General features: G+C 47.1%; 1 protein-coding gene across 2 annotated transcripts in view; it reads left to right on the top strand.

Annotated features, from left to right (window-relative positions):
• The window catches only part of LDAH (lipid droplet associated hydrolase), a 105,553-nt gene that overhangs the window by 18,644 nt on the left and 60,859 nt on the right, over nt 1-26,050 (top strand). For both annotated transcript variants that reach the window (XM_083607370.1, XM_083607371.1), the window contains exon 4: nt 18,592-18,761. In XM_083607370.1, coding sequence (XP_083463496.1) covers nt 18,592-18,761 — 170 coding nt within the window. The remainder of the gene's footprint in view (nt 1-18,591; nt 18,762-26,050) is intronic.

Below are 26,050 nucleotides of genomic sequence, written 5' to 3'. Positions count from 1 at the left end.
GGAACTGGTTGTTTTCCCTTGTGTGTCTCAGGAACTATCTCAGCACAGTCGTTTTTGTCCATCTTGATGCTTCAGCGTTTGCTGGGCAGTTTGCCCCTCCCTTCGGAAGGTTAAAGGGACACTTCAAAGTGCAAATACTCATAACGCATCATTATTTCACTTTCTTGTTGGACTTCATTACCAGATGTCTATTTTTAAGGAAGTGGGCAAACATTTTTGTCCCAAGAAGAATGTGTGGAAGCAAACAGCCTGCAAAATGCTACAGGCCTTCATTTTTTCATTATTATTAATTTTTTTTGCTTTTGTTTGTGTGTGCATCTGTTTAAGATTTATTTATTGTAATCGACGTGGTAAAATTATTTCAGTGTCAGGCATGCAGAACTGCCATTGAGGTCTGTAAATCGCACGTATACATTAGCATAATGTTTACCGTAGGCTTGCCACCAAGAGAGGAAGTAGGTTGAGGACTTTGCACAGGCTCCAGTTTTAATATGGTTAAACTGCTTTAATCCCACTGAAGTCCATGGGGCTTAAGGAAACTTGCTGTGGACAGGATGTAGCTATAGGAAAGAAATTGTCCCCCCCCCCCTGTTTTTTTTAAACACCCCCACCACTCCTGCTTTAAAGTAACATATACGTGTTCACATTAGGACAACAAACCCTTAAGGCAGTGTTAGAAACTCAGATATATAATTTAAGGAGCGCCAAATGACTCCTTAAACTAGGGTTACAGTCACCAAAACGGAATGCCGGGTTGCCATTTTTGATGTCTCAAAAGTCATATTTTTCAATATGGCTTTTTTGGTTCCTGAAATTCATTTTGCTTGTGCAGATAAATTATAACGGACCTGTCTGTACCAACATATTGACGTCTTTTTACCAAAGCCAGATTACAGTGGTACCTCAGGTTACATACACTTCAGGTCTTAGTCAATTGCAACTCTGAGTATGACTTGTTTCTCAATAAATGTGGAATAGAAAATTCTCGGTTTGAAATATTTTTGAAAAAAATAAACAAACAAGCACTCACATATCACCTATTTTGTCCAGAGAAAATACAGTGGTACCTTCAGGTTACATACACTTCAGGTTACAGACTCCGCTAACCCAGAAATAGTGCTTCAGGTTAAGAACTTTGCTTCAGGATGAGAACAGAAATCGTGCTCCGGCAGTGCGGCGGCAGCGGGAGGCCCCATTAACTAAAGTGGTGCTTCAGGTTAAGAACAGTTTCAGGTTAAGTACGGACCTCCGGAATGAATTAAGTACTTAACCTGAGGTACCACTGTAAATGTATTTCCATCAGAAGTGCTAAATGGCAGAGTGAGAGGCACCTCTTAAGCAGAATAGGCTCTGTGTATGCTCTCAGGATCTCGTTTGTATGAGGCATCTCCTACTTCATTGCGGACAATATGAGCAAGCTAGGGATCTATTGATTAACCCCCTACTGGCAAATCGGCCGGGTAAATCTGAAGGGGTTGTCTGTATGAATCTGTATTTTATTCTATGTTACAGGTCTTTGGACCGTAATAAAGATTTATCAGTATATAATGAACAGAAGGACAACATTAATTAGGAATGTTATAAAGAGACCAAAATCTAAAACTTAAGGATTGCAATGATAGTATTGAATTTAAAATATAAGGAAGTGGAGGTGTGGTGGTGGGAAGTCGTGGGGTGGGAAGGATTTATGTCTGTGTAAATAGTAGTTTATTTTCATGTGCTTTTTATATCGGCAGGGTGTATTTTCCTTTCTTTTTCTGTATGATGAAAAACTCAATAAAATGAAATATATACAGTCATACCTCTCCGAACGTCCACCCCCTCGATCGTCCATTTCGGCAGACGTCCGCGGCAAACCCAGAAGTGCCAGAATGGGTTACTTACAGGTTTGCCGCTTCGCGCATGCAAAGAAGCGCTACATCGTGCTTTGTAGGATGCGCAGAAGCACAAAACCGCTCCACATGCATGCGCAGAGCGATGCTCTGTCGAGCGTCTCTTCCGTCGAACATCCGGGGCGCTGGAACGGATCCTGGACGCTCGACGAGGTACCAAGTATATATATATATATATATATATATATATATATATATAACAGACAGAATTCTACAGGGTATGTTTCTAGTGTGTGAAAACAGTCCAGACCCAAAGATCCCGCAGGCATACACCTCCAGATGTTGGAGGTGTCAGTTGCCATCCTTGCACCCAGGCATCTTCACTTGTTTGCAAGTGGCCGATAGCAAAATGCACCTAGCAAATTTCAAACACCTACCTTAAAGTAATGTCAGGTTACTATCTTGGCTGCCCTGCCCTGCACTGCTGGAGGAGACTTTTGAGAGTCCCATGGACTGCAAGAAGATCAAACCTATCCATTCTGAAGGAAATCAGCCCTGAGTGCTCACTGGAAGGACAGATCCTGAAGCTGAGACTCCAATACTTTGGCCACCTCAGGAGAAGAGAAGACTCCCTGGAAAAGACCCTGATGTTTGGAAAGATGGAGGGCACAAGGAGAAGGGGACGACAGAGGACGAGATGGTTGGACAGTGTTCTCAAAGCTACCAGCATGAGTTTTACCAAACTGCGGGAGGCAGTGGAAGATAGGAGTGCCTGGCGTGCTCTGGTCCATGGGGTCACGAAGAGTCAGACACGGCTAAATGACTAAACAACAACAAGTTACTGTGTCTCAGAATGAGTGCTATGCAGTGCTTTTTGGGGGGTACGCAGGGGTACGGACACCCCTAAATATTTTGTGAATCTTTGTACTTTTGTCCATTTACTGTATTTCTCCTGATTTGAACTATAAAATGGTGGTTTTCTTGAGTCAAAAGGAGAGTACCCCTGAACATTTTTTTAGGAAAAAAGAAGAATCAGCACTGGTGCTATGATATGCTTCTGCATTAGTATATCTGAGTGTAACTGTAAGAACCATTTTTGGAAGATCAACCACGCCAGTATTCTTCTGGTCTAGAAAATGTGTGGCTAACTTACTTGCATGTTGTGGGCTACCCAGATAAAGAGGTCCACCACTTCTCCAAACCATTTTCCTTTCTTAGCTTTGTCTTGCTTGCACCTTCTCCAAAGCTGTTACACATTTAGACATTTTAAAAGGATTATGCATAGCATGCAGTTATGCATATTAAAGGAGCCTTTTAAAGTTCAGCCACTACTGCAAATCTATAATGTGTTTCTTTTCACATCTCGGAGACCTGCATTGCGTCTTAAGGAGCGTGAAGTGATATTCTTACAGTTTCTAGAAATATGCCTAATTCAGAATTGCCTTTTTTCTTTCTTGACTAAGGTGCCCTACTTGCAAATCCATCCATGCATAAATCCAAAGACAGATCTGCTTGATTGTCTTCATTGCAGATTCTTATGGCGATTAGTCTTTTTAAACAGTTTACTCTAGATTATCTCTTGTCGTATTTCATTTCATACACACAAGCCATCTTGTCTCTCCCCCAAAAGCAATTCTCCTGGTGTTCCCTCCACCATCACATCCACACTTGTGTCTCTTTATCTATCACTAGAAGAAGAAGAGTTTGGATTTGATATCCCGCTTTATCACAACCCGAAGGAGTCTCAAAGTGGCTAACATTCTCCTTTCCCTTCCTCCCCCACAACAAACACTCTCTGAGGTGAGTGGGGCTGAGAGACTTCAGAGAAGTGTGACTGGCCCAAGGTCACCTAGCAGCTGCATGTGGAGGAGTGGGGATGCGAACCTGGTTCACCAGATTACGAGTCCACCGCTCTTAACCACTACACCACACTGGCTCACCACACTACAGGATAGTCCCCAGATCCTGAGTTTGAACTTGAGCAAAATGGACAACCACAAAATAAAACACTAGTATTTTTTTTTGGGGGGGGGACACCAGTTATTTTCCCAGACACTTTTTTAAAAAAGCAACTCAGATGGACGGCCAGCAGGTAGATTGCAATCTACTGGTAGATTGTGGGGTGTCTGTGACAGATTGCGGGAGATCGCAGGACCCCTCCCACCCCTCCCCAAAAACAACTATGGTTTGCCAAAAAAGCTCAACAACTTTACAACTTTGACTTTCTAAAAAAGCTCAACAATTTTGGTCAATTTTGTTGTAGTGGGAGTAGATCGTGGTCTCTTGGAAGTTGGACAAGCCTGGACTATATAATTTGCTAATTCCTGAGTTAATAAACTTTGGTTCCCAAAATTAAGGGCCGTAATCTGGTTACCTGTTTGTGCTATCCATTTGCTTTTGTAGTGGGTAAAAAGCAAGAATCAAAAAGCAAGATGGCAGCACAAAGTTGATCACGTTCGCTTCAGACAATGGCAGGAGGTGCTGCAAGGCCTCCTCAGTGGCTGCTCTCAGATAATAGAATTCTCTCCCCAGAGAAACTAGACTGGCTCCCTCCTTGTTGCCCCTCCTCTGGCAGGTGAAGACCTTGTTTTTCCAACAGACTTGTGGGAATGGGCAACTTTTAATGAAAAGACTAGTGCCGTGCTGTTTTTATTGTTATTGTGTGTGTGTTTTTAAAAGTCTCTCTCTGTATAGTTTTAATTGTATCGATGCTTTATTGTTTTTAAATTATTGTTTCCTTCTAGGTTTTCAGCTGTTTCTGTTTTTATCCATAAGCCACCTTGAGTCCCTATCAGGGGAAAAGCTGGAGTAATAATAATAATAATAATAATAATAATAATAATAATAATGGTCTTTAAGTTCCCCCTTAAAGTAATTTGTGGGCATCATGATATTTGTGACCATTTCAGCTGGTGTCGTGGAGTTGAAATAGTTGGTAAAACTCCATCCTCACACTTATGCATTTATCTGTTAACTTGGAATACAACTTTATGCCTTGTTTCATATTGCATTTCCTCTATTCTGACAAGAAGCTTTCTTAGGGACAGGGTGAGAATGACCACACACACACACACACACACACACTGTGGGTGTGGGTGTAGATAGGTATATATGTTGGAGATAATTGCTCATGAAATAATATATTACACATCTGAATAATAAACAATATCGTTGGATACCCAAGATACAAATTCTTTGCTAAAACAGGGGCATGCTTATGTTAGTCTAGCCAGGGGTTGAGGGGGAGCCGGGAGAGAGAGAAAGAACAAGAACACTGGATGGTTCCTAAAGGAATTACATAGGATAATAAATAAACTGAATTCCTACTGAACCTTGAATACCAAAGTCAGATTCAGGAGCTGAAGCTAGGAGATAATTTATTTTCTTTTTTCTCTCTCATCCAGCTGGTTTAAATAACTCCTCTGGCAAGGTATCTATGTAATGAGATACCAAATGAGAATTATTCTTTTCAAGTGGAGGCACTAAGATTGACAAATGACATATAATTGCATCTTAGCTGTGTGGCTTGTTTTTTAATTATTGTTAATTTCACTCTGGTGGCCGCTCCCAACTTGCTAGACCAGGTCCTTAGTATGTAATTCCTGCACTTATCTGCTTTCTGTGCAGATAAATGATACAAAGGAGGCACGATTAACATATTTTAAAAAATTAAAAAAATCTAGGGCAACAGATTTATTGCCTTGATGTGGTTACTCAGGAAGGCTTTTCCTTAGCATATTGTTCATCCTCCCGTGCTGTAATGGTGAAGACACCCTCTATGGAAGTAACATCGCTAAACTAGTAAGAGTTAATCTGATCTGGACACAGTGCTATTTTTATAGAAAAAGAGGTTCCCTTATAATGGCAATAGTGCTCAACTGAGAGCTAACAGAACTGAGTTCTGGTCCTAGGTACCGGATCCCTGGAGCCCTGGGTGCCCAGGCACCCACAAAATTCCCTATGAAGGGGCCAGGCACCCACAAATTTTGGCGCCAGGGCTACGCACACCGCATGGCACCCACAACCCTGGGCTCTCATGGTTTCAGGACCAAGGTGGCACTCCTGGTTCTGGTGAGTTGAGTTCTGGCTGGAAAAAAAAAGCCCTGTCTGGACAATATATTATTGTTATATTATTGGCTTGGAGCCTTTTGAAAAAGATGTATGAGCTTTTTGAGGGCAGAAGGCCGACAGAAAGGACATAAGTAAGAATAGTTTGGTCAACATTACAAGAGAGGTGTCTAATCTTCTTTGGAAGCCGTTTGTGGTTGAACCTGCACTTACTTGAGCTGAGCTCTTTCTTTTTAACCTCTCAGCATTTGTTACTGCTTATGTAGCATGGGTGCTGTGGTCTAAACCACAGAGCCTAGGGCTTCCCGATCAGAAGATTGGCAGTTCAAATCCCCGCGACGGGGTGAGCTCCCGTTGCTCGGTCCCTGCTCCTGCCAACCTAGCAGTTTGAAAGCACGTCAAAGTGCAAGTAGATAAATAGGTACCGCTCCGGCAGGAAGGTAAATGGCGTTTCCGTGCGCTGCTCTGGTTTGCCGGAAGCGGCTTAGTCATGCTGGCCACATGACCCGGAAGCTGTACGCCGGCTCCCTCAGCAAGTAAAGTGAGATGAGATGAGCGCTGCAACTCCAGAGTTAGTCACGACTGGACCTAATGGTCAGGGGTCCCTTTACCTTTACTTTTATGATTAGCTCAATTTTAAAATTGTTTCTCTTTCTACCCCCCACCATCTTGCTTGTAATCGTAATAAAAATAGGAATGAGCTGACTTGCCCGACGAGGAGCCTTTGAGTGTCAGCCAATGTGAGAATATGGCTGTGTAGCTGGACCTCATGGCTGTTTCACCTTCACAGAGCACTTTATGAGGAGCAGCGATTTGCAGTTGAAAGGGAGGGGGGAGGGTGCTTGACACTTTCCCTCGCAGTCCCATTTTCCTTTGAAACACTTTCTCCCCTGCCCACAGTTGCATGCCAAGGGTGAGATGGAGCATTTGATGGAGAAAACTTGAGACGAATGCTGGTAACAGGGTTAAATCACAGGTTCCTCTCCTGCTCATTCTGTGCTGATCATCTCACCCTGAGGCTGCTTTCGCAAGGGAACCATTGTAAACAGTCACATTGTAATGTTGCCTTAGCTCTTGGTTTGTTTGCCTAAGTACTTGCACAAGCCTTATCATTTTATTTGTCAGAGCTGGTATGTAGCGCATGTACTCAGATCCAGACCTCCTCTGTTCAAATTTCAGCCATGAGCTAATTGGGTAACCTAGATAGTCACAATGTAATTTGTTTCTGCATGCCTCATGTGGAGCTATTAATAAATGAAATAATTATAAGGTTGTTGTTTAGTCGTGTCCGACTCTTCGTGACCCCATGGACCAGAGCACGCCAGGCACTCCTGTCTTCCACTGCCTCCCGCTGTTTGGTCAAACTCATGCTGGTAGCTTCGAGAACACTATCCAACCATCTCATCCTCTGTCGTCCCCTTCTCCTTGTGCCCTCCATCTTTCCCAACATCAGGGTCTTTTCCAGGGAGTCTTCTCTTCTCATGAGGTGGCCAAAGTACTGGAGCCTCAGCTTCAGGATCTGTCCTTCCAGTGAGCACTCAGGGCTGATTTCCTTAAGAATGGATAGGTTTGATCTTCTTGCAGTCCATGGGACTCTCAAGAGTCTCCTCCAGCACCATAATTCAAAAGCATCAATTCTTCGGCGAATAATTATAATACAGTGATAATATATAATAATATGAGCTACTATCTATCATTGTATGGAATGCTGAGTTAATCCAAGTCCTTTGAGCACACAAAGAAAGCTGTCTATATAAATCCAAAGGAGTACTATCAATTTCGAATCTCCCTGTATAAGTTAGCTATTGGTGCTGAACAGTTGTCACCAATATCGCAAACTGAGGTTTATTGTCGATAACAGAGGTTGGTAAACTTAAGGTCTGCCTTCAGCAGTAAACAATTCTCTTAGCACCCTGTTTGAGAATCCTGAGCACATGTTCGTTTATTTGTAGAGGATACTTTTACCAAAAGTAATTACCCCAATAAACACTAATGAAGTGGGTGTTTATATTGGAAGTCACAGGAACATTTCCCAAGGGTGGGGAGGCTTTTATAAGGTCTCAGGGTTAATCTAAAACACAGTGCTTTCATACCTTGCCCGCAGATATCTGTAGGGATTTTTAAAAGTTGGTTGAAAATTCTGTCCTCGTCCTCAACCAACTGCCCCATGATGATAGATAGAAATTAATCAACATTCAATAATTGAAACAATGGTTAGTTAAATATAGCCTGATTCTTCAAGGCGAGTGCTGCCCGTTCCAAAACAGATGGAATGCCAAGTCCAGAATCTGCTTGCCTCCCGACTAGGGACAGTTTGCATCTAAATATGAACTCATCAAAGGTGCAGTTCCTGAACCAAGACACAATCCAAAAGACAGCTCTCCTTTGAACTTCATGCTTCTCTGAATTCTGTGATGCAGAATGTGTAAAAGGCGAATCTCCATAAAAGCAGTATACACAACTGCAATTTGGGGGAAATAGCTAGCAAAAATTATTGCACAGGGCTGCAGCTTAAAACTCCTTTTTTACCTAAATATCTGATTGTATGGCTGAACCATGTATCATTCAGCTAAATGATATTGCTGGGTTGATCAAGCAAAAGAGGATGGATGAGACTTGCCATCATTAAAGCATGTACAGAAATTGTTATCTTCCGTGACTCAATGGATCTTATGTATCATGTTCCATACTGCACGTATACTTTGAATGGGATAAATGATCAGGGATTCCCAAACTTGGGTCTCCAGCTGTTTTGGGACTACAGTTCCCATCACCCCTGACCACTGATCCTACTAGCTAGGGATGATGGGAGTCGTAGTCCAAAAACAGCTGGAAGGCCAAGTTTGGGAATTAGGTGGTCAGCGAATTCGTGTGCATGACAAGGCTATGGAATACATTTTTTAAAAAATGAAGCAACTTGGACTAAAAAATAGACATTAGTTTGAAAACAATGTTTCAGCCTTAGACCCAGAACTAACCTTATCATTTTCCATTACCTGTTTAAAGCCTTGTAGATGAAAATGTTGCTTCTCATTTTGCGCCGGGTGTGTGCATTCTTATTGTCAGAGACTGCCTCTAGGTCCCGGCTCACAAAGGACCAACGCTAGCCGGTAGAACGGAATAAAGTCTTTATTGAAGTATAATTTCCATTTCCACATCTTAGCGTGCGTCTCTACGTCTATTCCCTAGATCGGCGTAGTCCCATCTGAATCTCCGCCTCCTGTACACCAGTTCAAGACCCTAGCCTTGCTCCACCTTTTGCGTCTCTCCTTTCGCCTCTGGGTCCTACCACCCCCCGGGGTTCCTTCCTTCCTGGATGCCTCGGATGCGGACCCTTCGGATTCCTCCCCCTCCCTTCGGCGGGCTTTAGGACCTGGCTCCCTTTCCGGGCTGCTCATTGCGCCTCCCTCTGGTACATTTGAACTTGGCGCGCGCGCGCTGTCTCCGACCCTCCTCTCTACCGTTTCCTCGCTCTCTGACGCAGGCGTGGCTGCTGCCGGAGAGCTGCCTGTCGCTGGTGCCTGGAACTCCTCCCCCCTGCTGCTCTCTGGTGGAGTAGCTGGTCCGGATTTCCAGCTGCTGCTCTCTGAATCCCCTCTGGTCCCTTCTTCCTGGGGTGCCCCTCTTGGTAACCCCCCAGCTCTGCCCACGGGAGCCCCTTTCTGTGAATCCTCCGATTCGCTGGACAGACTTAGAGATCTCGGACGGCTATCATCGCTAACCTCTCCTTCCGATTCCTCGCCATCCGTTCCCTCTGCTCCTGAACCCCTGACATCCATCCCCCCCTCGAAGCCCCCCCTTCCCCCCTCCCCTCCTTCCGGTGTGGGTTCTGGGTGCTCCGTCGTGGCAAGGGTGAGTGCCGGATACAGTTCTTCCCTCGTGTCGTACATCACATCGGGCAGGTCTGGCTCGTCCTCCGTGCGCTCGTCGACGTCGATCTCCTCTGCTTCCATCTCCCTGCCTTCGTGTTCAAATCCCACGTCCTCCCCCAACACGTCCATGTCCATCTCTCCCCCGTCCCCCTCTGAGGGTGATGCCTGCCAGGGACCCCCCAACCACTTCCTGCGCCACTGCTCCTCTGGTTGATTATCCCACCAATAGGAGCGGTCTGAGGCAGAACCCGAGGGTGAACCTTCCGGAGAGCGTATGAGTGGTGCCGTCTCCTCGTCCGAGTCGAACCCCTGGAACGTGCTGCCTGAAAGTGTGGGTGTGAAGAGCCAGTCATCGAAATACTCGGCTGGCATGGGCCTGTGTGGGAAAATGGCATGGAACTCTTCCTTGAGAAGAGGCTCGTCCAAGGCATAGCCCGGCACCCAACTGTTGGCGCTGGCCGGGGTATCCTCTCTGGCAAGAAGGTATTCTACTCCCTCTTCCCCCCATCTCGAGTCTAAAATCTCTGTGACTTCGTTGATGCGCTCCCCTCTTGGCGACCCCCTTTCCCTGGGTCCTTCTCTGGGCGGATCTAGTGCTGTGCCTGGCTCGTGAAATCTATGCGGTGCTTTGTAGGGCGTGAGCACCGATCTATGGAAGACCGGATGCATTCTGGAACCCTCCGGAAGCGCTAACCGGAAAGCCACTGGATTGACCTGTGCCTGGACTTGGTAAGGCCCTAGCTGCTTATGCCCTAGCTTCTTCTTGGCCAACGATCTGGTCGGCACTGCTTGCGCTGCTAACCAAACCCAGTCTCCCACCTGTATGTCTTCCCCTACTCTCCTGTGTCTGTCAGCCTGCAGTTTGTATGCGTGCTTTGCCAGTTCCAACTGCCTCCTAAGCTGTTCGTGGACTTCCTGCAACTCTGACGCTAATTCTTCCGCTGCCTGCGGCTCCCCCTCCCCCACTCTCTCTAAACCTGGGAAGGTTCTGGGATGCCTCCCGTTGTTGGCGAAGAACGGCGTCACCCCCGTCGACACGTGCTTCGTATTGTTGTAAGCGAACTCTGCGAGGGGCAGGTAGTCCACCCACGTGTTAGGCTGCTGATTGGCGTAGCATCTCAGGTACTGCTGCATGATGGCGTTGACCCTCTCCGCTTGTCCGTTGGTCTGCGGGTGTCTCGCCGACGCTAGATTGATCTTGACGTTCAGGATGCCCATCAACTTTTGCCAGAAGTTCGAGATGAACTGCCGCCCCCGGTCGGATAGAATAGATCGTGGCAGACCGTGGACCTTAAACACGTGGTCTATGAACAGTTTGGCGGTCTGTTCTGCCGTGGCCACCTTCGCACACGGAATGAAGTGTGCCATCTTGGTAAACATGTCCACCACCACAAGCACTGCCGTCTTTCCCCTCGAACCGGGCAGATCCGTGACAAAGTCCAGGGCCACCCGTTCCCACGGCTCAGACGGCGTCTGCAACGGTTCCAGCAATCCCGCCGGCGGTTTGTGCACTGACTTGGCCCTTTGGCAGGTGTCGCATCTCGAGACGTAATCCGCTACTTCCCCCCGCATCTTGGGCCACCAAAAGTCTCTGGTCACTAGTTCTACAGTCTTTTCTCTGCCAAAGTGCCCGGCAGTGGGGGCGTCGTGTAGCTGCTGCAGCACCCTCGCGCGGAGGTCATTCCCCGGCACGTAGAGTGCTCCCTTGCGGATGAGCAAACCGTCTCTGATCTGGAACTCGTCGTCCCTCACCGTGCCCTTGTGCACCTCCTCCATCTTGGCTAGCGCGAAGGGGTCCTCCCGCAACGCTCGACGTACGGCGTCCAGATCCACGGTCGCCGAGGCGCAAGCCCACGCTTCCGGTGCGAAAATGTGCTTGGCTGCCGACGGTGCCTCCTCCTCGAGGTATTGCGGCTTTCTGGACAAGGCATCCGCCATGATGTTGTTGTCACCCGGGATGTACTCTATCTTGAAGTCGAAGTCCGCGAAGAACTCTGCCCATCTAATGTGCCTCTGATTCAGGAACCTCGCCGTGCGCCAGTACTCTAGATTCTTGTGGTCCGTGCGGACCTGCACTGTGTGCCTGGCTCCGATAAGGAAGTGCCGCCACGCTTTGAACGCTGCATGGATGGCTAGCAACTCCCTGTCCCAGATGGTGTAATTCTGCTCCGACTTGCTGAGCTTCCTTGAGTAGAAGGCGCACGGCCTCCAGTCCCCCTGCTGGTCTTGTTGCAACAGTACAGCTCCCACGGCTCTGTCTGAGGCGTCCGTCTCCACCCTCATCGGTCTGCTGGGATTTACATGCAGCAGCTGCTCCTCGGAAGCGAAGAGACGCTTGAGTTTCTGAAAGGACTGCTCCGCCTCCTCCGTCCAGATAAACTTCTTCTTCTTGGAGCTGAGCGTGTCGGTGATGGCCGCCGTTTGCATAGCGAACCCCTTGATGAACTTGCGATAAAAGTTGGCAAAGCCGACAAACCGCTGGACTTCCTTCCTATTGCGCGGGCTTTTCCAGTCCAATACTGAGCGAACCTTGGCGCTGTCCATGGCGAGCCCCTTGTCCGACAGTTTATAGCCCAGGAAATCCACCTCCGTCACGTCGAACTGGCACTTCTCCAGCTTGGCGTACAGCCTGTGCTCCTTTAGTCTCCGCAGAACTTCCCTGACATCCCTCTCGTGCGCTTCTCGCGACTCAGAAAATATCAGGATGTCGTCCAGGAAGCATACGCATTTCTTGTAAAGGAGTCCCGCCAACACGTGATGCATAAAGGCTTGAAAACAGTGAGAGCCATTTTGTAATCCGAAGGGCATAACTCTGTATTCGTAGGTGCCCAGTGGTGTGAACATGGCCGTCTTCCACTCGTCGCCCTCCCGCACACGAATCAGGTTGTACGCGCCTCGCAGATCCAACTTGGTGAAAACGCGTCCTTTCCTTACCGTCGCGAGCAGGTCGTCTATTTTGGGCATGGGGAAGGACGAGGGCTTGGTTTTCGAGTTCAAAATTCGAAAGTCAACTACAAGCCTCTTCTGGGGCGTGTCTCGCTTCTTCACAAAGAATACTGGGCTGCCCCCTACAGCTTTCGACTCCCGAATGAACCCGCGCTTCAAATTGTGGTCTATGAACTCCCTAAGTTCCTGCAGTTCGTCCTCAGACATGGAATACAGTTTCCCTGTTGGCAGCGTTGCCCCCGGCAGGAGATCAATCTTGCAGTCATAGGGTCTGTGGGGGGGCAGTTTGTCCGCCTCCTTCTCGCAGAAGACCTCCAAAAACTCCTTGTACTTGTTGGGCACCGCTTGCACCATGCCTAGGTGTAGCTGCGGTGCATCCTCTCGCCCCTCTCCTTCCTGGCAGGTCTGGATGCAGTGCGCTGCGCAGTAGGAAGAGCAGAAGGTCAATTGCCGCTGGTACCACGCTAATGCCGGGCTGTGCCTATCCAGCCAACTCATGCCCAACACTATGGGCGTGTCCGACAATTGGGTGACGTTGAAGCTGATGACTTCTCGGTGATTCCCAATTTGCATCACCATAGGTGGTGTCTGCTGCACCACCTGCCCCCCTAGCAGTTCCCTGCCATCCACTGTGACCACGTTCAGGGGCAGTGTGGCTGGCAGTAGCGCTATGTTGTGTTGTTGAAGGAATTCCAGTGCGATAAAGTCCGCATTACTGCCAGAGTCAATCGTAATCGGCACTTCTAAAGTGAGACCACTGGGCAGCTGGAGCGATGCGGTGAGCTGCACCACTGGTTTGGGCGGGAGGGGATCCGTGGGCTTCAAAATCTCTGGGGACTTCTTCACTGACTCGCCTGGCTGGCCCCCAGTGCTTCCGTTTCCCTGCCGTGGTTCACTTTGCTGAGTTGCTCCCATTACTGTTATTGAAGCTGCAGTGTGCTTGTGGAGCCTCTGGGGACACTCTTTCGCCATGTGCTTCGAACTGTCACAGATGTAACACTTCCTGTTCCCTCTAGGCTGCTTTGTTTTGACTGCTCCCGGTGTTAAGGCTCTGGTGGCTGATTGAGCTCTAGCACCGCCGATCTCCATTGGCTCCTCCCCCCCTGCTTGCGGAGGCGTTGATTGCGCACGCGCGACATCCCTGGGCAAGAGGGAGGGCACTCTGGCTGGTGTGCGTCCCCAACGCCCTTCTCCTCTGTCCCAAGGGCGGTCCTCCAGCCTCACCCCCACTGCAAGCGATCTGTCCACCACCTCCTGGGTGCTTTTGGGTCTCTCCCCCCGCGCTATCTCATCCTTGATTTGGGGGTTCAATCCTTCCCAATAAAGATCTCTAACGGGGGGGGAATCCTTGTCCCACCCCAAGGCATTGACCAATGCAAAAAAGCGGGAGTGATACTGCCTCACGCTGGCTTTCCCTTGTCTCAGCTCAAATATGTCCTTACGGGCAATGTCAATGTCTATTTTCGATAGAAAGCAAGAATCCATCGCTTTAATGAATGCAGCTGAACTCTGGAGCGCTGGGTCCATATCTCTCCACAGATTGCGCAGACATGCTTTCGCGTCTCCATGCAAATGAGACAAGATAAACCCCACTTTTTCTTGCTCATCTCTAAACTCTTTCTCCAGCAGTTTCAGCGCAAACTGCACGTCTGCTCGGAAATTGGGGTACTGCTGCAAATTCCCATCAAAGTGAGATACAATGCTGCCTCCAGTCCTTCCCAACCCGATTCCCTCGGATCTGGAACCCGTTTGTGCCTGCTTAGCAAGCACTTCTAACCTGGCTTGGAGATCTCGGCATGCAGCAGCCGCTTCATCCTCTCTTTTCCTGGAGGCGATTATCTCTGCGCTGAGCTGCGTTACCGCTTCTCGCAGGGAAGCAATTTGCTCTTCAGTAGACATGTCGCTTGACTTTTGTGAGCTCCAAAGGCACCAGTCCTCTTTCCTCCCTGCTTCGCTCCCCACACGCCGCTTGAGTCAAAGAGAACTGATGAAAACTTCTGGGAGATGGGACTTACTGTCAGAGACTGCCTCTAGGTCCCGGCTCACAAAGGACCAACGCTAGCCGGTAGAACGGAATAAAGTCTTTATTGAAGTATAATTTCCATTTCCACATCTTAGCGTGCGTCTCTACGTCTATTCCCTAGATCGGCGTAGTCCCATCTGAATCTCCGCCTCCTGTACACCAGTTCAAGACCCTAGCCTTGCTCCACCTTTTGCGTCTCTCCTTTCGCCTCTGGGTCCTACCACCCCCCGGGGTTCCTTCCTTCCTGGATGCCTCGGATGCGGACCCTTCGGATTCCTCCCCCTCCCTTCGGCGGGCTTTAGGACCTGGCTCCCTTTCCGGGCTGCTCATTGCGCCTCCCTCTGGTACATTTGAACTTGGCGCGCGCGCGCTGTCTCCGACCCTCCTCTCTACCGTTTCCTCGCTCTCTGACGCAGGCGTGGCTGCTGCCGGAGAGCTGCCTGTCGCTGGTGCCTGGAACTCCTCCCCCCTGCTGCTCTCTGGTGGAGTAGCTGGTCCGGATTTCCAGCTGCTGCTCTCTGAATCCCCTCTGGTCCCTTCTTCCTGGGGTGCCCCTCTTGGTAACCCCCCAGCTCTGCCCACGGGAGCCCCTTTCTGTGAATCCTCCGATTCGCTGGACAGACTTAGAGATCTCGGACGGCTATCATCGCTAACCTCTCCTTCCGATTCCTCGCCATCCGTTCCCTCTGCTCCTGAACCCCTGACACTTATACTTCTTTTTCTCCATGCCCTTTTCCACTTTGCCAGTATTCCTTTAACAAGACATAAATACCGCCGTGGTGTGACAATGAACAGCTTTAATAACTGCGTTAATTGGCCTGCTCAGAGGCTCTTTCTGTAGGAACCTCACTTCCTTTGCTGAAGGTTTAAACAAGAAGCTGAAAATCAGTCATTAGAAGACAACATTGAAGCACATATTTTATACCCAACAGTTACCGTATTTTTTGCACCATAACACTCACTTTTTTCCTTCTAGAAAGTAAGGGGAAATGTCTGTGCGTGTTATGGAGTGAATGCCTACCGATGGCGGGGGGATCTGCTGCAGTCGTGAGCAGAGGATCCATGGTTCCCCTTCCTTCCTTCCCTCCTCCGACGCTCGCTTTGAAACAGCAAAGCGGGAGAAGAGCCGCTGAGTGGGGAGGAGAGAAGGACAGAGAGCCTGCTTCTTTAAAGGAGCAAAGTGGGAGAGGAGAGGAGCCTTCTCCCCTTATACCCCTCTTCAGCATTATTAACAGCATCCTTCTCCATCCACCCCACGCGTGTTCCTTGTCCCTTGAGTGCTTTTCCTTCCCTCCCCACTTAAAACGTGGTTACAGGATTTTTGCACTGGGTCACCCCAAATTCACCATCAGATTACATAGCATGTCCATGGCTACAGCTTGCACCAAAAAAATCACGCACCCATTGTTGCCTGGGGCTGCAGTGGTGCAAAAGCGTGGTTACAAAGCATGGATTCACATGGATCCTCAGGATTTTTGCATTGGGTTACCCCAAACTCACCGTCAGATCACATGTCTGTGGCTACAGCATGAACCACAAAAATCATACATCCACTGTTTCGTTTAGAATATTTTTTTTCTTGTTTTCCTCCTCTAAAAGCTATGTGCGTGTTATGGTCGGGGGCGTGTTATAGAGCGAAAAATACGGTAAATTTTGTATACCACTGTTGTTGTTGTTTTAAAAAATCCAGAGGTATAGTTGAGGGTGGCTTCTTTGATGCAGGAGATGGGACTTCGTGACAGCAAACATGGGCCCTGATTCTGTTAGATAGTTGTGCTAGCACAACAGGGCTTCTCCCTTCTCCTCTTGTGCCCCCCCATCAACTATGGATGACCAGGAGAATCCCCTGAACAACCAATGGGGGGAAAGAAAAGGGAGATCATTCCATGGGCCAAACAGAAACACTTGTGCTGATGGATGATCATAATGATCATTGACTTCCTCTCATTGCCATTATATTTCTTCATGTGCTGAATATGGTATTAAAGTTCCAAACATTTTATCACAGGCAGACCTGTACAGCTGGTTGCAGCAAGTCATCTCAGGGCAGGTTATGTAGTTTCTGTTGGCTATTTTGCAGATTTGTTGCGCTGCAGAAAGCATGCTGGGGAGACCACACATTCAAGAAACACAAAATAACTTTTGCTAGGTTTTAATAACAAAAACAAAAACTCCTTTTACACTAAATTACAATATATCAATAAGCATGACCCATTCCCCAGGGTACTGAGAGAGCTACATGCTGCTCTTTATATACTGTAAAGGTAAAGGGACGCCTGACCATTAGGTCCAGTCGTGACCGACTCTGGGGTTGCGGCGCTCATCTCGCTTTATTGGCCATGGGAGCCGGCGCACAGCTTCCGGGTCATGTGGCCAGCATGACTAAGCCACTTCTGGCGAACCAGAGCAGCTCATGGAAACGCTGTTTACCTTCCCGCCAAAGCGGTACCTATTTATCTACTTGCACTTTGATGTGCTTTCGAACTGCTAGGTTGGCAGGATCAGGGACCGAGCAACGGGAGCTCACCCCATCATGGGGATTCGAACCGCCAACCTTCTGGCAAGTCCTAGGCTCTGTGATTTAATCCACAGTGCCACCCTTTTATATAACATACCCAACAGCCTAATTACCACAATTTAATAGCACCTGCTATTCTGCTTCACAGCTGTAAAACTAGGTCATGTTATTTGCTCTGGCCTTTAAAGAAATTCACATCTTGTGGAACAATAATGAACCTTCAAATTTAAAGAGACCATTCAACAGTTTCCTCCATGCCCCCCACCCCACCCCACAACCACCAATCCCCCCATAAGAATTGGTGGCTAGCCCTTATTACACTCTGTGAGGTTTACGGCATAGTGGAGATCTGAACTTGGGTCTTAATAGTAGAATAATAATAATAATAATAATAATAATAATAATAATTTATTTCTACCCCACCCATCTGGCTGGGTTTCCCCGGCCACTCTTGCTCAGAAGTAAGTCCATTGGAATTCAAGGGGGTTTGCTTCCAGGTAAATGTGTATAGGACGTGTATTAGTCTGGAATTCCATCCATTATGACACACTGGGTATTTCCTTTGTGAACATTGCTAAAGTGGGGTGAGAGTTTTCCTCTGGAACAAGGAGAGAGTTCGTGAGTCAGCTTTTAAAGCCCTATATATGCCCTTCCATGGAATGTAATTCCATGTACAGGAGAAGTCACAGCATGGAGCTGCCATAATTTTAGGTACCATATTTTTCGCTCTATAAGACGCACCAGACCACAAGACGCACCTAGTTTTTGGAGGAGAAAAACAAGAAAACAAAATTCTGAATCTCAGAAGCCAGAACAGCAAGAGGGATCGCTGCGCAGTGAAAGCAGCAATCCCTCTTGCTGTTCAGGCTTCTGGGATAGCTGCGCAGCCTGCATTCACTCCATAAGACGCGCAAACATTTCCCCTTACTTTTTAGGAGGGAAAAAGTGAGTCTTATAGAGCAAAAAATACGGTTTAGGTAATGTTGTATGTCAGAGGTAGCCAACATGGTGCCTTCCACAAGTTTTGGACTATGGCGACCCTTATCCCTGACCATTGACTGCACTAGCTGACGCTGATGGCAGTTGTAGTCCGCTCTTGATGGAGGGCACCCTTGTTGTACATGGAATCCCATGGCATAAAGTTGGCCTTTCTCAAGAGAACTTGGTCCTTGCATTCCTTAATCAATCACTCATCACCGCTAATGTCATCTTAAAATAAGTTGCGAAATGTTTTGGCGGTCTTTTCAAAGAATGGTCGTAAGAAGCTAGAATGAATGAGATTAAACCTCTTCAAAGCAAAAGAAATGAAATATGTTTTGGGGTTCTTTGCAGAGACGGATGTTAATAAACTAGATGATGGCTTTGGACTTCGTGGACAAATAGAACACAAGTTGAGCTTTATTCGAAAGAATGTACCAAAAGATGTGAAGCTTGTGCTCATTGGCCATTCCATCGGTGCCCACATGATCATTGAAATGATGAAGCGCGCACAAGATGTGGAGGTATGTCAGAGATGCCTGAACATGTTGACCTCTTGCCATCCGCTCCCCTCCCCTTGACCCTTCTCCACACACTGTGTAATTTTCTAGCAACTGTTTTCGTTTGCTCAAGATGGGCTGAGAAACCTGTTGGTTTATTTGATGGTTTGGTAATGCTTTTGCTGATATTTAGTGCAGAAGCTTGATGATCTAATGATTAAAGGTAAAGGTAAAGGGACCCCTGGGGTTGCGGCGCTCATCTCGCTTTATTGGCCGAGGGAGCCGGCGTACAGCTTCCAGGTCATGTGGCCAGCATGACTAAGCCGCTTCTGGCGAACCAGAGCAGCGCACAGAAACGCCGTTTACCTTCCCGCCAGAGCGGTACCTATTTATCTACCTGCACTTTGACGTGCTTTCAAACTGCTAGGTTGGCAGGAGCAGGGACTGAGCAACGGGAGCTCACCCCATCAGGGGGATTAGAACCGCCGACCTTCTGATTGGCAAGTCCTAGGCTCTGTGGTTTAACCCACAGCGCCACCCACATCCCGATCTAATGATTACGTAGGGTATAAATGCGAAAAAGTTGACATCACAATCTGTAAATGATTATTTTTACTATTGTTATTTATTCCATTTATATACAGTGGTACCTTGGGTTACAAACACCTCGGGTTACAAACACTTTGGGTTACAGACTCTGCTAACCCGGAAGTATTATCTCAAGTTAAGAACTTTACCTCAGGATGAGAACAGAAATCGCGCGGCGGTGGCGCGGCAGCACCAGAAGGCCCATTAGCTAAAGTGGTACCTCAGGTTAAGAACAGTTTCTGGTTGCACTCAAAGGTTAGGATTAACCCTTTTGTGGTAACTGAGCTTGCAAACAGGACCGACCTATTTTTTATTTATTTGTGTTGCATTAAAAAAAAAACTCTTATTATTTATTTATTTTACTTATTTCAGAACTTATTTTCCTTATTTCATAACGGATTGAGGTTGAATCCCAACAAGACGAAAGTGCTGTTTCTTGGGGACAGGTGTGTGTGGGGGAGTTTCCCTGGCCCTGAATGAGGTGACACCTCAGGGTTATTTTGGACACACAACTGCCCGTGAAAGTGCAGGTTAATTCTGGGTCCAGGGCAGCTGTCTACCAGCTCCATTTGGTATGCCAGCTGAGACTCTAGCTGCCTGAGCAATGTCTCACCAGAATGGTACATGCCCTAGTTATCTCCCACTTGAACTACTGCAATGCACTCTTCGTGGGACTACCTTTTAAGGTAACCCGGAAACTACAACTAATCAAGAATGCAGCATCTAGACTGGTGACTGCGAGCGGCCGCTGGGACCATATAACATCAGTCCTGAAGTATCTTCATTGGCTCCCGGTATGTTTCCAAGCACAATTCACAGTGTAGGTGCTGACCTTTAAAGCCCTAAATGGCCTCAGCCCAGTATACTGGAAGGAGCGTCTCCACCCCCATCCTTCATCCCAGACACTGAATTCCAGCTCCGACGGCCTTCTGGCGGTTTCCTCACTGTGAGAAGTGAGGTTACAAGGAACCAGGCAGAGGGCCTTCTCGGTAGTGGCGCCTGCCCTGTGGATGTCAGATGTCAAGGAAATAAACAACTATCTGACTTTTAGAAAACATTTGAAGGCAGCCCTGTTTAGGGAAGTTTTTAATGTTTGATGTTTTGTCGTGTTTTTAATATTCCTTTGGGAGCCGCCCAGCGTGGCTGGTGCAACCCAGTCCTATGGGCAGGGTACAAATAATAATTAGTAGTAGTATAACCTGTAAACACCATTTGAATGTAAAACAGACAAACAGGCAACCCTCAAAGCAGCTTACATGGAACCCTGGGCAGTGAACATGTCATTACCAGTGCTTACCCATCCAAGCTCTGACCAGATCTACAAAACAGTGTATCATGACCATATCATATATTTTATACATAATACATGATGGTCAGTCCAACTAGAAAGCTTAGGTTTCCACAAAAGAGTTGTTTTTGTAACCCTCAGGGGGTGGGGAAGTTAATAATTAACATTCAATATTAAGCAGTGGAGTAAACTAGAAAATAAGAATGCTTCTTTGGCCAGGATATTTTGCTCACATAGTACTACCTGGTTTCAATTATATTTGAATGGTTGAGTTGTCTTTTCTCTCTCTTTTACCTGGCTCCATGGATGCTGCTGGCAGAGTAATGATTTGCTAGTGTGTTGAAACTATAAGGTATGTTTAGGACACTTTGAGAGAGCCCAGTTTGCTTGAAGTTAACTTACGACACGCCACATTTAAGATGTGCTCAACAATAGAAAATATTTGTGTAAGCCAAATTGTTACGCAAGCCCTGTCCCTTTGCCAGAAATAAGTTAGCTGTTATGTTTTATGACATATGAAGTGTGATAATAAGAAACTTGTGTTTCTGTCTCTTTTCTTATTGTTACTGGAATATTTTATTCCCAGTAGAGCTCAAGCTCATATGTGTAGTTTAGTAGCTGGATCATTTGTTTGTGTGCTTGTGAGTGCTTTCACTATATTCCTTTATTATAGTATTCCAGTTTTGGTTTAGTCTTAAATGCACTGTGGGTTGGTTTGTTTGTTGTTTTTTTAAGCTGCTGCATTTTAATTTTCTGAACGAGAATGTAACATTATTTTAATCACTCTCTAGGTTTCTCTAATCATTGCACTACAGTGGTACCTCTAGATGCGAATGGGATCCGTTCCGGAGCCCCATTCGCATCTAGAAGCAAACGTAACCTGTGTCTGCGCGTATGTGCGTGCCCGGGTCACGTTCAGCGCTTCTGCGCATGCGCTTGGTGTCGTTTTGAGCGTCTGCGCATGCACAAGCGGCGAAACCCAGAAGTAATGCGCTATGAAAAAGCATGATTTGGGGGAATTATAGAACATTGCTGAAAGCCGAAACTGCCTTTTGGTGGGTGATATGGAAGAAAACAATCCTTTGCATAGTTAGGGTAACAGAGACGAATCCTGTCTTTATTCTGAGTGACATGCAAGTGTTCTATCTGAATTATTTGGGCACTGTGATAACGCCAGCTGTCCCTGCCCCCTTTCAACGCCCCTGACATCTGCCCATCTTTCTTACCATATCTACATGGAGGGCATTTGTACATTAGAGTTGCACAGTCTATACACTTCGGAATGGGGATGCGCAAATGCAGCGAGGTTCCATGCAGCGAGGTTTACACAGGGTTGCCATAATTTGAAGAGCAAAAAAGAGGACAAACTTGCAGACTCCAACCATACCAGCTGAAATTCCCCTTGCCACAAATGCACCTTCTGCTAAAGGTGCAGAAGCTCCGCCTTCTCACCTGGCAATGCGACTCCAGATTCCCCTGGTCCTCTCTCATTCCCTAAAATCAAAGCCTTCCTAGCCCTTTTTAAAAAAATATTTTTTATTAATTTTCCGTTTAAACATATATAATCACATCATTATTATCCACTTTAACCTCTTTAGAGCCTATCGACTTCCTTCCCTCCCACCTCTTGGCTTTCAAAATTAACCTTTATATCACAGCATTTTCTATATTTTCCAATTCTGATATCACAAAATACCTCAAAATTTAAATAAATATAGAAAGGTAAAAAAAAATCTCATTACAAATCTTCAGATAACCCTACTAGTGTTAATTGCTTACAACTGATCTTTCAAATATTGTATAAATTTACTCGTCTTTTTGGAATACTTGATCATGCTGGTTTCAGATTTTCCCCGTCAGCTTTGCCAGTTGTGCAAAGTCCATTATTTTCAACTGCCACTCTTCTTTTGTTGGTACCGAAGCTTTCCTATCCCTTAGTAGAAGTCGTTTCCCCCAGCTGCTGGCGACTCCTTGTGCATCGTCCTTGCCCCACACAAAGGCCCCACAGCCCCGCTTCCTCCTCCCTCCTCCCTCTCCGCTTTCCAGGGCCTCTGGCCCACCCTCTCCAGCACGCTCCTAGACAAACCCAGGGACCCTCTTTCCGCACAAACCCTAGCTTTTAGCACCCAGCATACTGCACGTCCTTCCCCATACGCCCCTTGCAGCGCCGATTGTTCCAAGCATCCATGACCAACCCTCGTGCATCTCCCCCCCCCCCCACTACGCAAGGACCCATTCACACTCCCGCCCACCTGCTGTCCCCTCAATCAGTCACTGATATTCCTCCACGCACCACAGTCTCCTCCTCGTGACCGGGATCCAAGCAGCTACCCCCGCCCGCGGCCCCTGCCCCTTCCTCCTGCCAACCTATTTTCAGTTCTGCTCCTTCTCTCTCAGGCCTCCATCCTCTTTATCCTGCCACCGCTGCTGCTGCTGTTATCTCCAGCCCCTGCCACCAACGTTGCTTGCCTGCCTGCGTTCCCTTGCCGCCGCCACCAGGCCAGTCAACAAAACAAAACCAAAAAAATGATATTTTACTGTATCTTAAAAATCCGCCCAGACAGAACTTTTAACCATGAAAAAGAGGACGTATCTGGGGAAATCCAGATGTATGGCAGATGATGTAGGTTTATCATCATCGTCATCATCGCCATCATTATTATTATTTGTTCAACTTGTACATCGCCCTATACCCGGAAGTCTCAGGGCGGTTCACAACAAGACCACAACATATAAATCACACCAAAAGCAGTAACCCAATAATACCCCCCCCAAAAAAAGAGCCACATTTTATTTTATTTTAATAATTTTATTTAACATAATTATTACAAAATATAAACAAAATATTGCAAAGAGCCACATTTTAAAAGGGTATAGGATGTTGATCAGGTCAACCAGAGGCCTGGTTAAAAAGGAATGTTTTTGCCTGGCATCTAAAGGTGTAAAATGAAGGCACTAGGCGAACTTCCCTGGGGAGAGAATTCCACAGATGGGGAGCCACTGCAGAGAAGGCCCCTTCTTGTGTTGCTACCCTCCGGTTCCTCTTGAGGAGGAGGCACACGAAGGAGGGCCTCAGAAGATGGTCTCGAAAAAAAGATGATCTCAGGGACCGGGTAGGTTCATATGGGAAGAGGCGGTTTACACCTCTAAGGCCTTGTGAAAATAGGACATCCAACAAGTCGGTATCGTCATGTGGGCGGATCATGACATCAAAGCTCTTGCTGCTGCTGTTAGGATAATCCCGGCTTCTCTTTGCGGTACTTTAATGCAGATAAGGAAGGATGGGTGTGATTTCATCACATAAATTACTGGTTGCCTGGAGCCAAGGATTGAAGTATGTCTTCAGCATGTTTCCACACATTACTTGAAAGCATTCCCGTAACAGAGGCACCGCCTTGCGTCCAAGATTGTGGGTGCCGGGGGTACATTGTGCACATGTGACATCATGCACGTGATGCGTGATGTTACATCGTTGGGAGGAGGCCAAGCCCAGAGCGCAGAGTGGTGTGGCTTCCTCTCTTGCACTCAGGAGAAGCCAGCCGCTGAACTGCCCCATGCTCAGCCTCCTCGACATTGAGGGGCCCCGGCCCGCTGCCAGCAGATATTGAGGGGGGGGGGGTCCTGGGAGTTGGCACGCCTATCCAGTAGGAAGTTACCGTATTTTTCGCTCCTAAAAAGTAAGGGGAAATGTGTATGCGTTACCAGTGTTGTGTAGTGGTTAAGAGCGGTTGACTCGTAATCTGGTGAACCGGGTTCGCATCCCCGCTCCTCCACATGCAGCTGCTGGGTGACCTTGGGCCAGTCACACTTCTCTGAAGTCTCTCAGCCCCACTCACCCCACAGAGTGTTTGCTGTGGGGGAGGAAGGGAAAGGAGAACGTTAGCCGCTTTGAGGCTCCTTTGGGTAGTGATAAAGCGGGATATCAAATCCAAACTCCTCCTCCTCTTCTTCTTCTGGAGCGAATGCAGGAGGGAGGCTCTGCTCAGCGCTTCATTTAAAAAGCTGCGTGGAGCGTGTGTGCGGCTCTTGGGGGCTTTTCTCCGAGGAGGGACAGAGGGCAGCCCGTCAGTCCCTTCTCCCTCCTCGGGGAAAAGCCCCCAAGACGCTAGACGCAGCTCTTTAAAGGGAGCTCGTCTCTTGGGGGCTTTTCCGGGAGGTGGGGGAAGGGACTGACGGGCTGCCCTCTGTACCTTCCCAAACCTCCTGGAAAAGCCAACTTCTGATTGGTACAGGCACCCCAGAAACAATAGTCACAAATGTTCGACTTCCAAAAAACGTTCGAAAACTGGAACACTTGCTTCCAGGTTTTCGGCGTTTGGGAGCCAAGGCATTTGAGTACCTTTTTATCTCTTCCACTTGCCAATTTTTTTAAAAAAAATCATGAGAGCTTAAGGTAAATATAAATGAGGCACAGTAATAATAATAATAATAATAAACAACCACCCTTTATCAAAAGATTCCCAAGGTGGTATACAACATTAAAAACACATTACAGAAAGAACATCTGTGATAAAAACATAATAAAATCCCCAAACCACAGTGTAGTTCAAGCATTTGCCTCAAACAATTTCTCTCTTTTAGAGTTCCCCAGATGGTGCCATTTGTAGCAAAAATGGATGGATGCATATGCTGCTGTTAATATTTCATGCCTCTGTTTCAGCTGTGTGGGGGTTTTTTTTCCATTTAAAAATAGTTTATTTGCCACAGCATATATTTCATACATTCTCAAAATCTTAAAAGTCTCTAAGAATAATAAAAGCTCATGCCGATTCCAACAGGCCGAAGTTTGCTTTTATGTGTGCCTTATTCCTCTCCACTGTTGTCTTCTTTATGTAGAAAGCAAGTTTAACCATGGTTCCTATGCAATTGTTGTGGAACATGGACTAGGGCTTCTTGTCAGCTTGTTGGGCTTCAAGCCTGCTTGAAGATCTATTGAGAAATACACTGGCAGTTCCCGAGTGGCGCCAATTCACTGAAGCAGGTTGTCGGTTTTTTGCTTCGACTCTATAATTCACTTAGGAGATTGAGGGAAAATCCATCTTGAGTTTCCCCTGTCTAATATTTGCCCACGAATCACAGTGTTAAAGCTGGTGTGTCTAATCCAGGTTTGGTTCATCTACAGCTACACCAGGACTTGGCTTTGAATGAGGATACAGTAGTACCTCTGGTTACGTACTTAATTCGTTCTGGAGGTCTGTTCTTAACCTGAAACTGTTCTTAACCTGAAGCACCACTTTAGCTAATGGGGCCTCCTGCTGCCACCCCGCCGCCGGAGCATGAATTCTGTTCTCATCCTGAAGCAAAGTTCTTAACCTGAAGCACTATTTCTGGGTTAGCGGAGTCTGTAACCTGAAGCATATGTAACCTGAAGCGTATGTAACCCGAGGTACCACTGTATTTAGAAACTTTCCCAAGAAAGCTATCTAGCATCAGCAAT

This window comes from Podarcis filfolensis, assembly GCF_964270895.1.
Source record: "Podarcis filfolensis genome assembly, chromosome: 3".
In the NCBI taxonomy this organism is placed as follows: domain Eukaryota; kingdom Metazoa; phylum Chordata; class Lepidosauria; order Squamata; family Lacertidae; genus Podarcis; species Podarcis filfolensis.
Note: the sequence above shows the minus strand (reverse complement) of the source record. Positions and strands in the feature narration are given on the sequence as shown.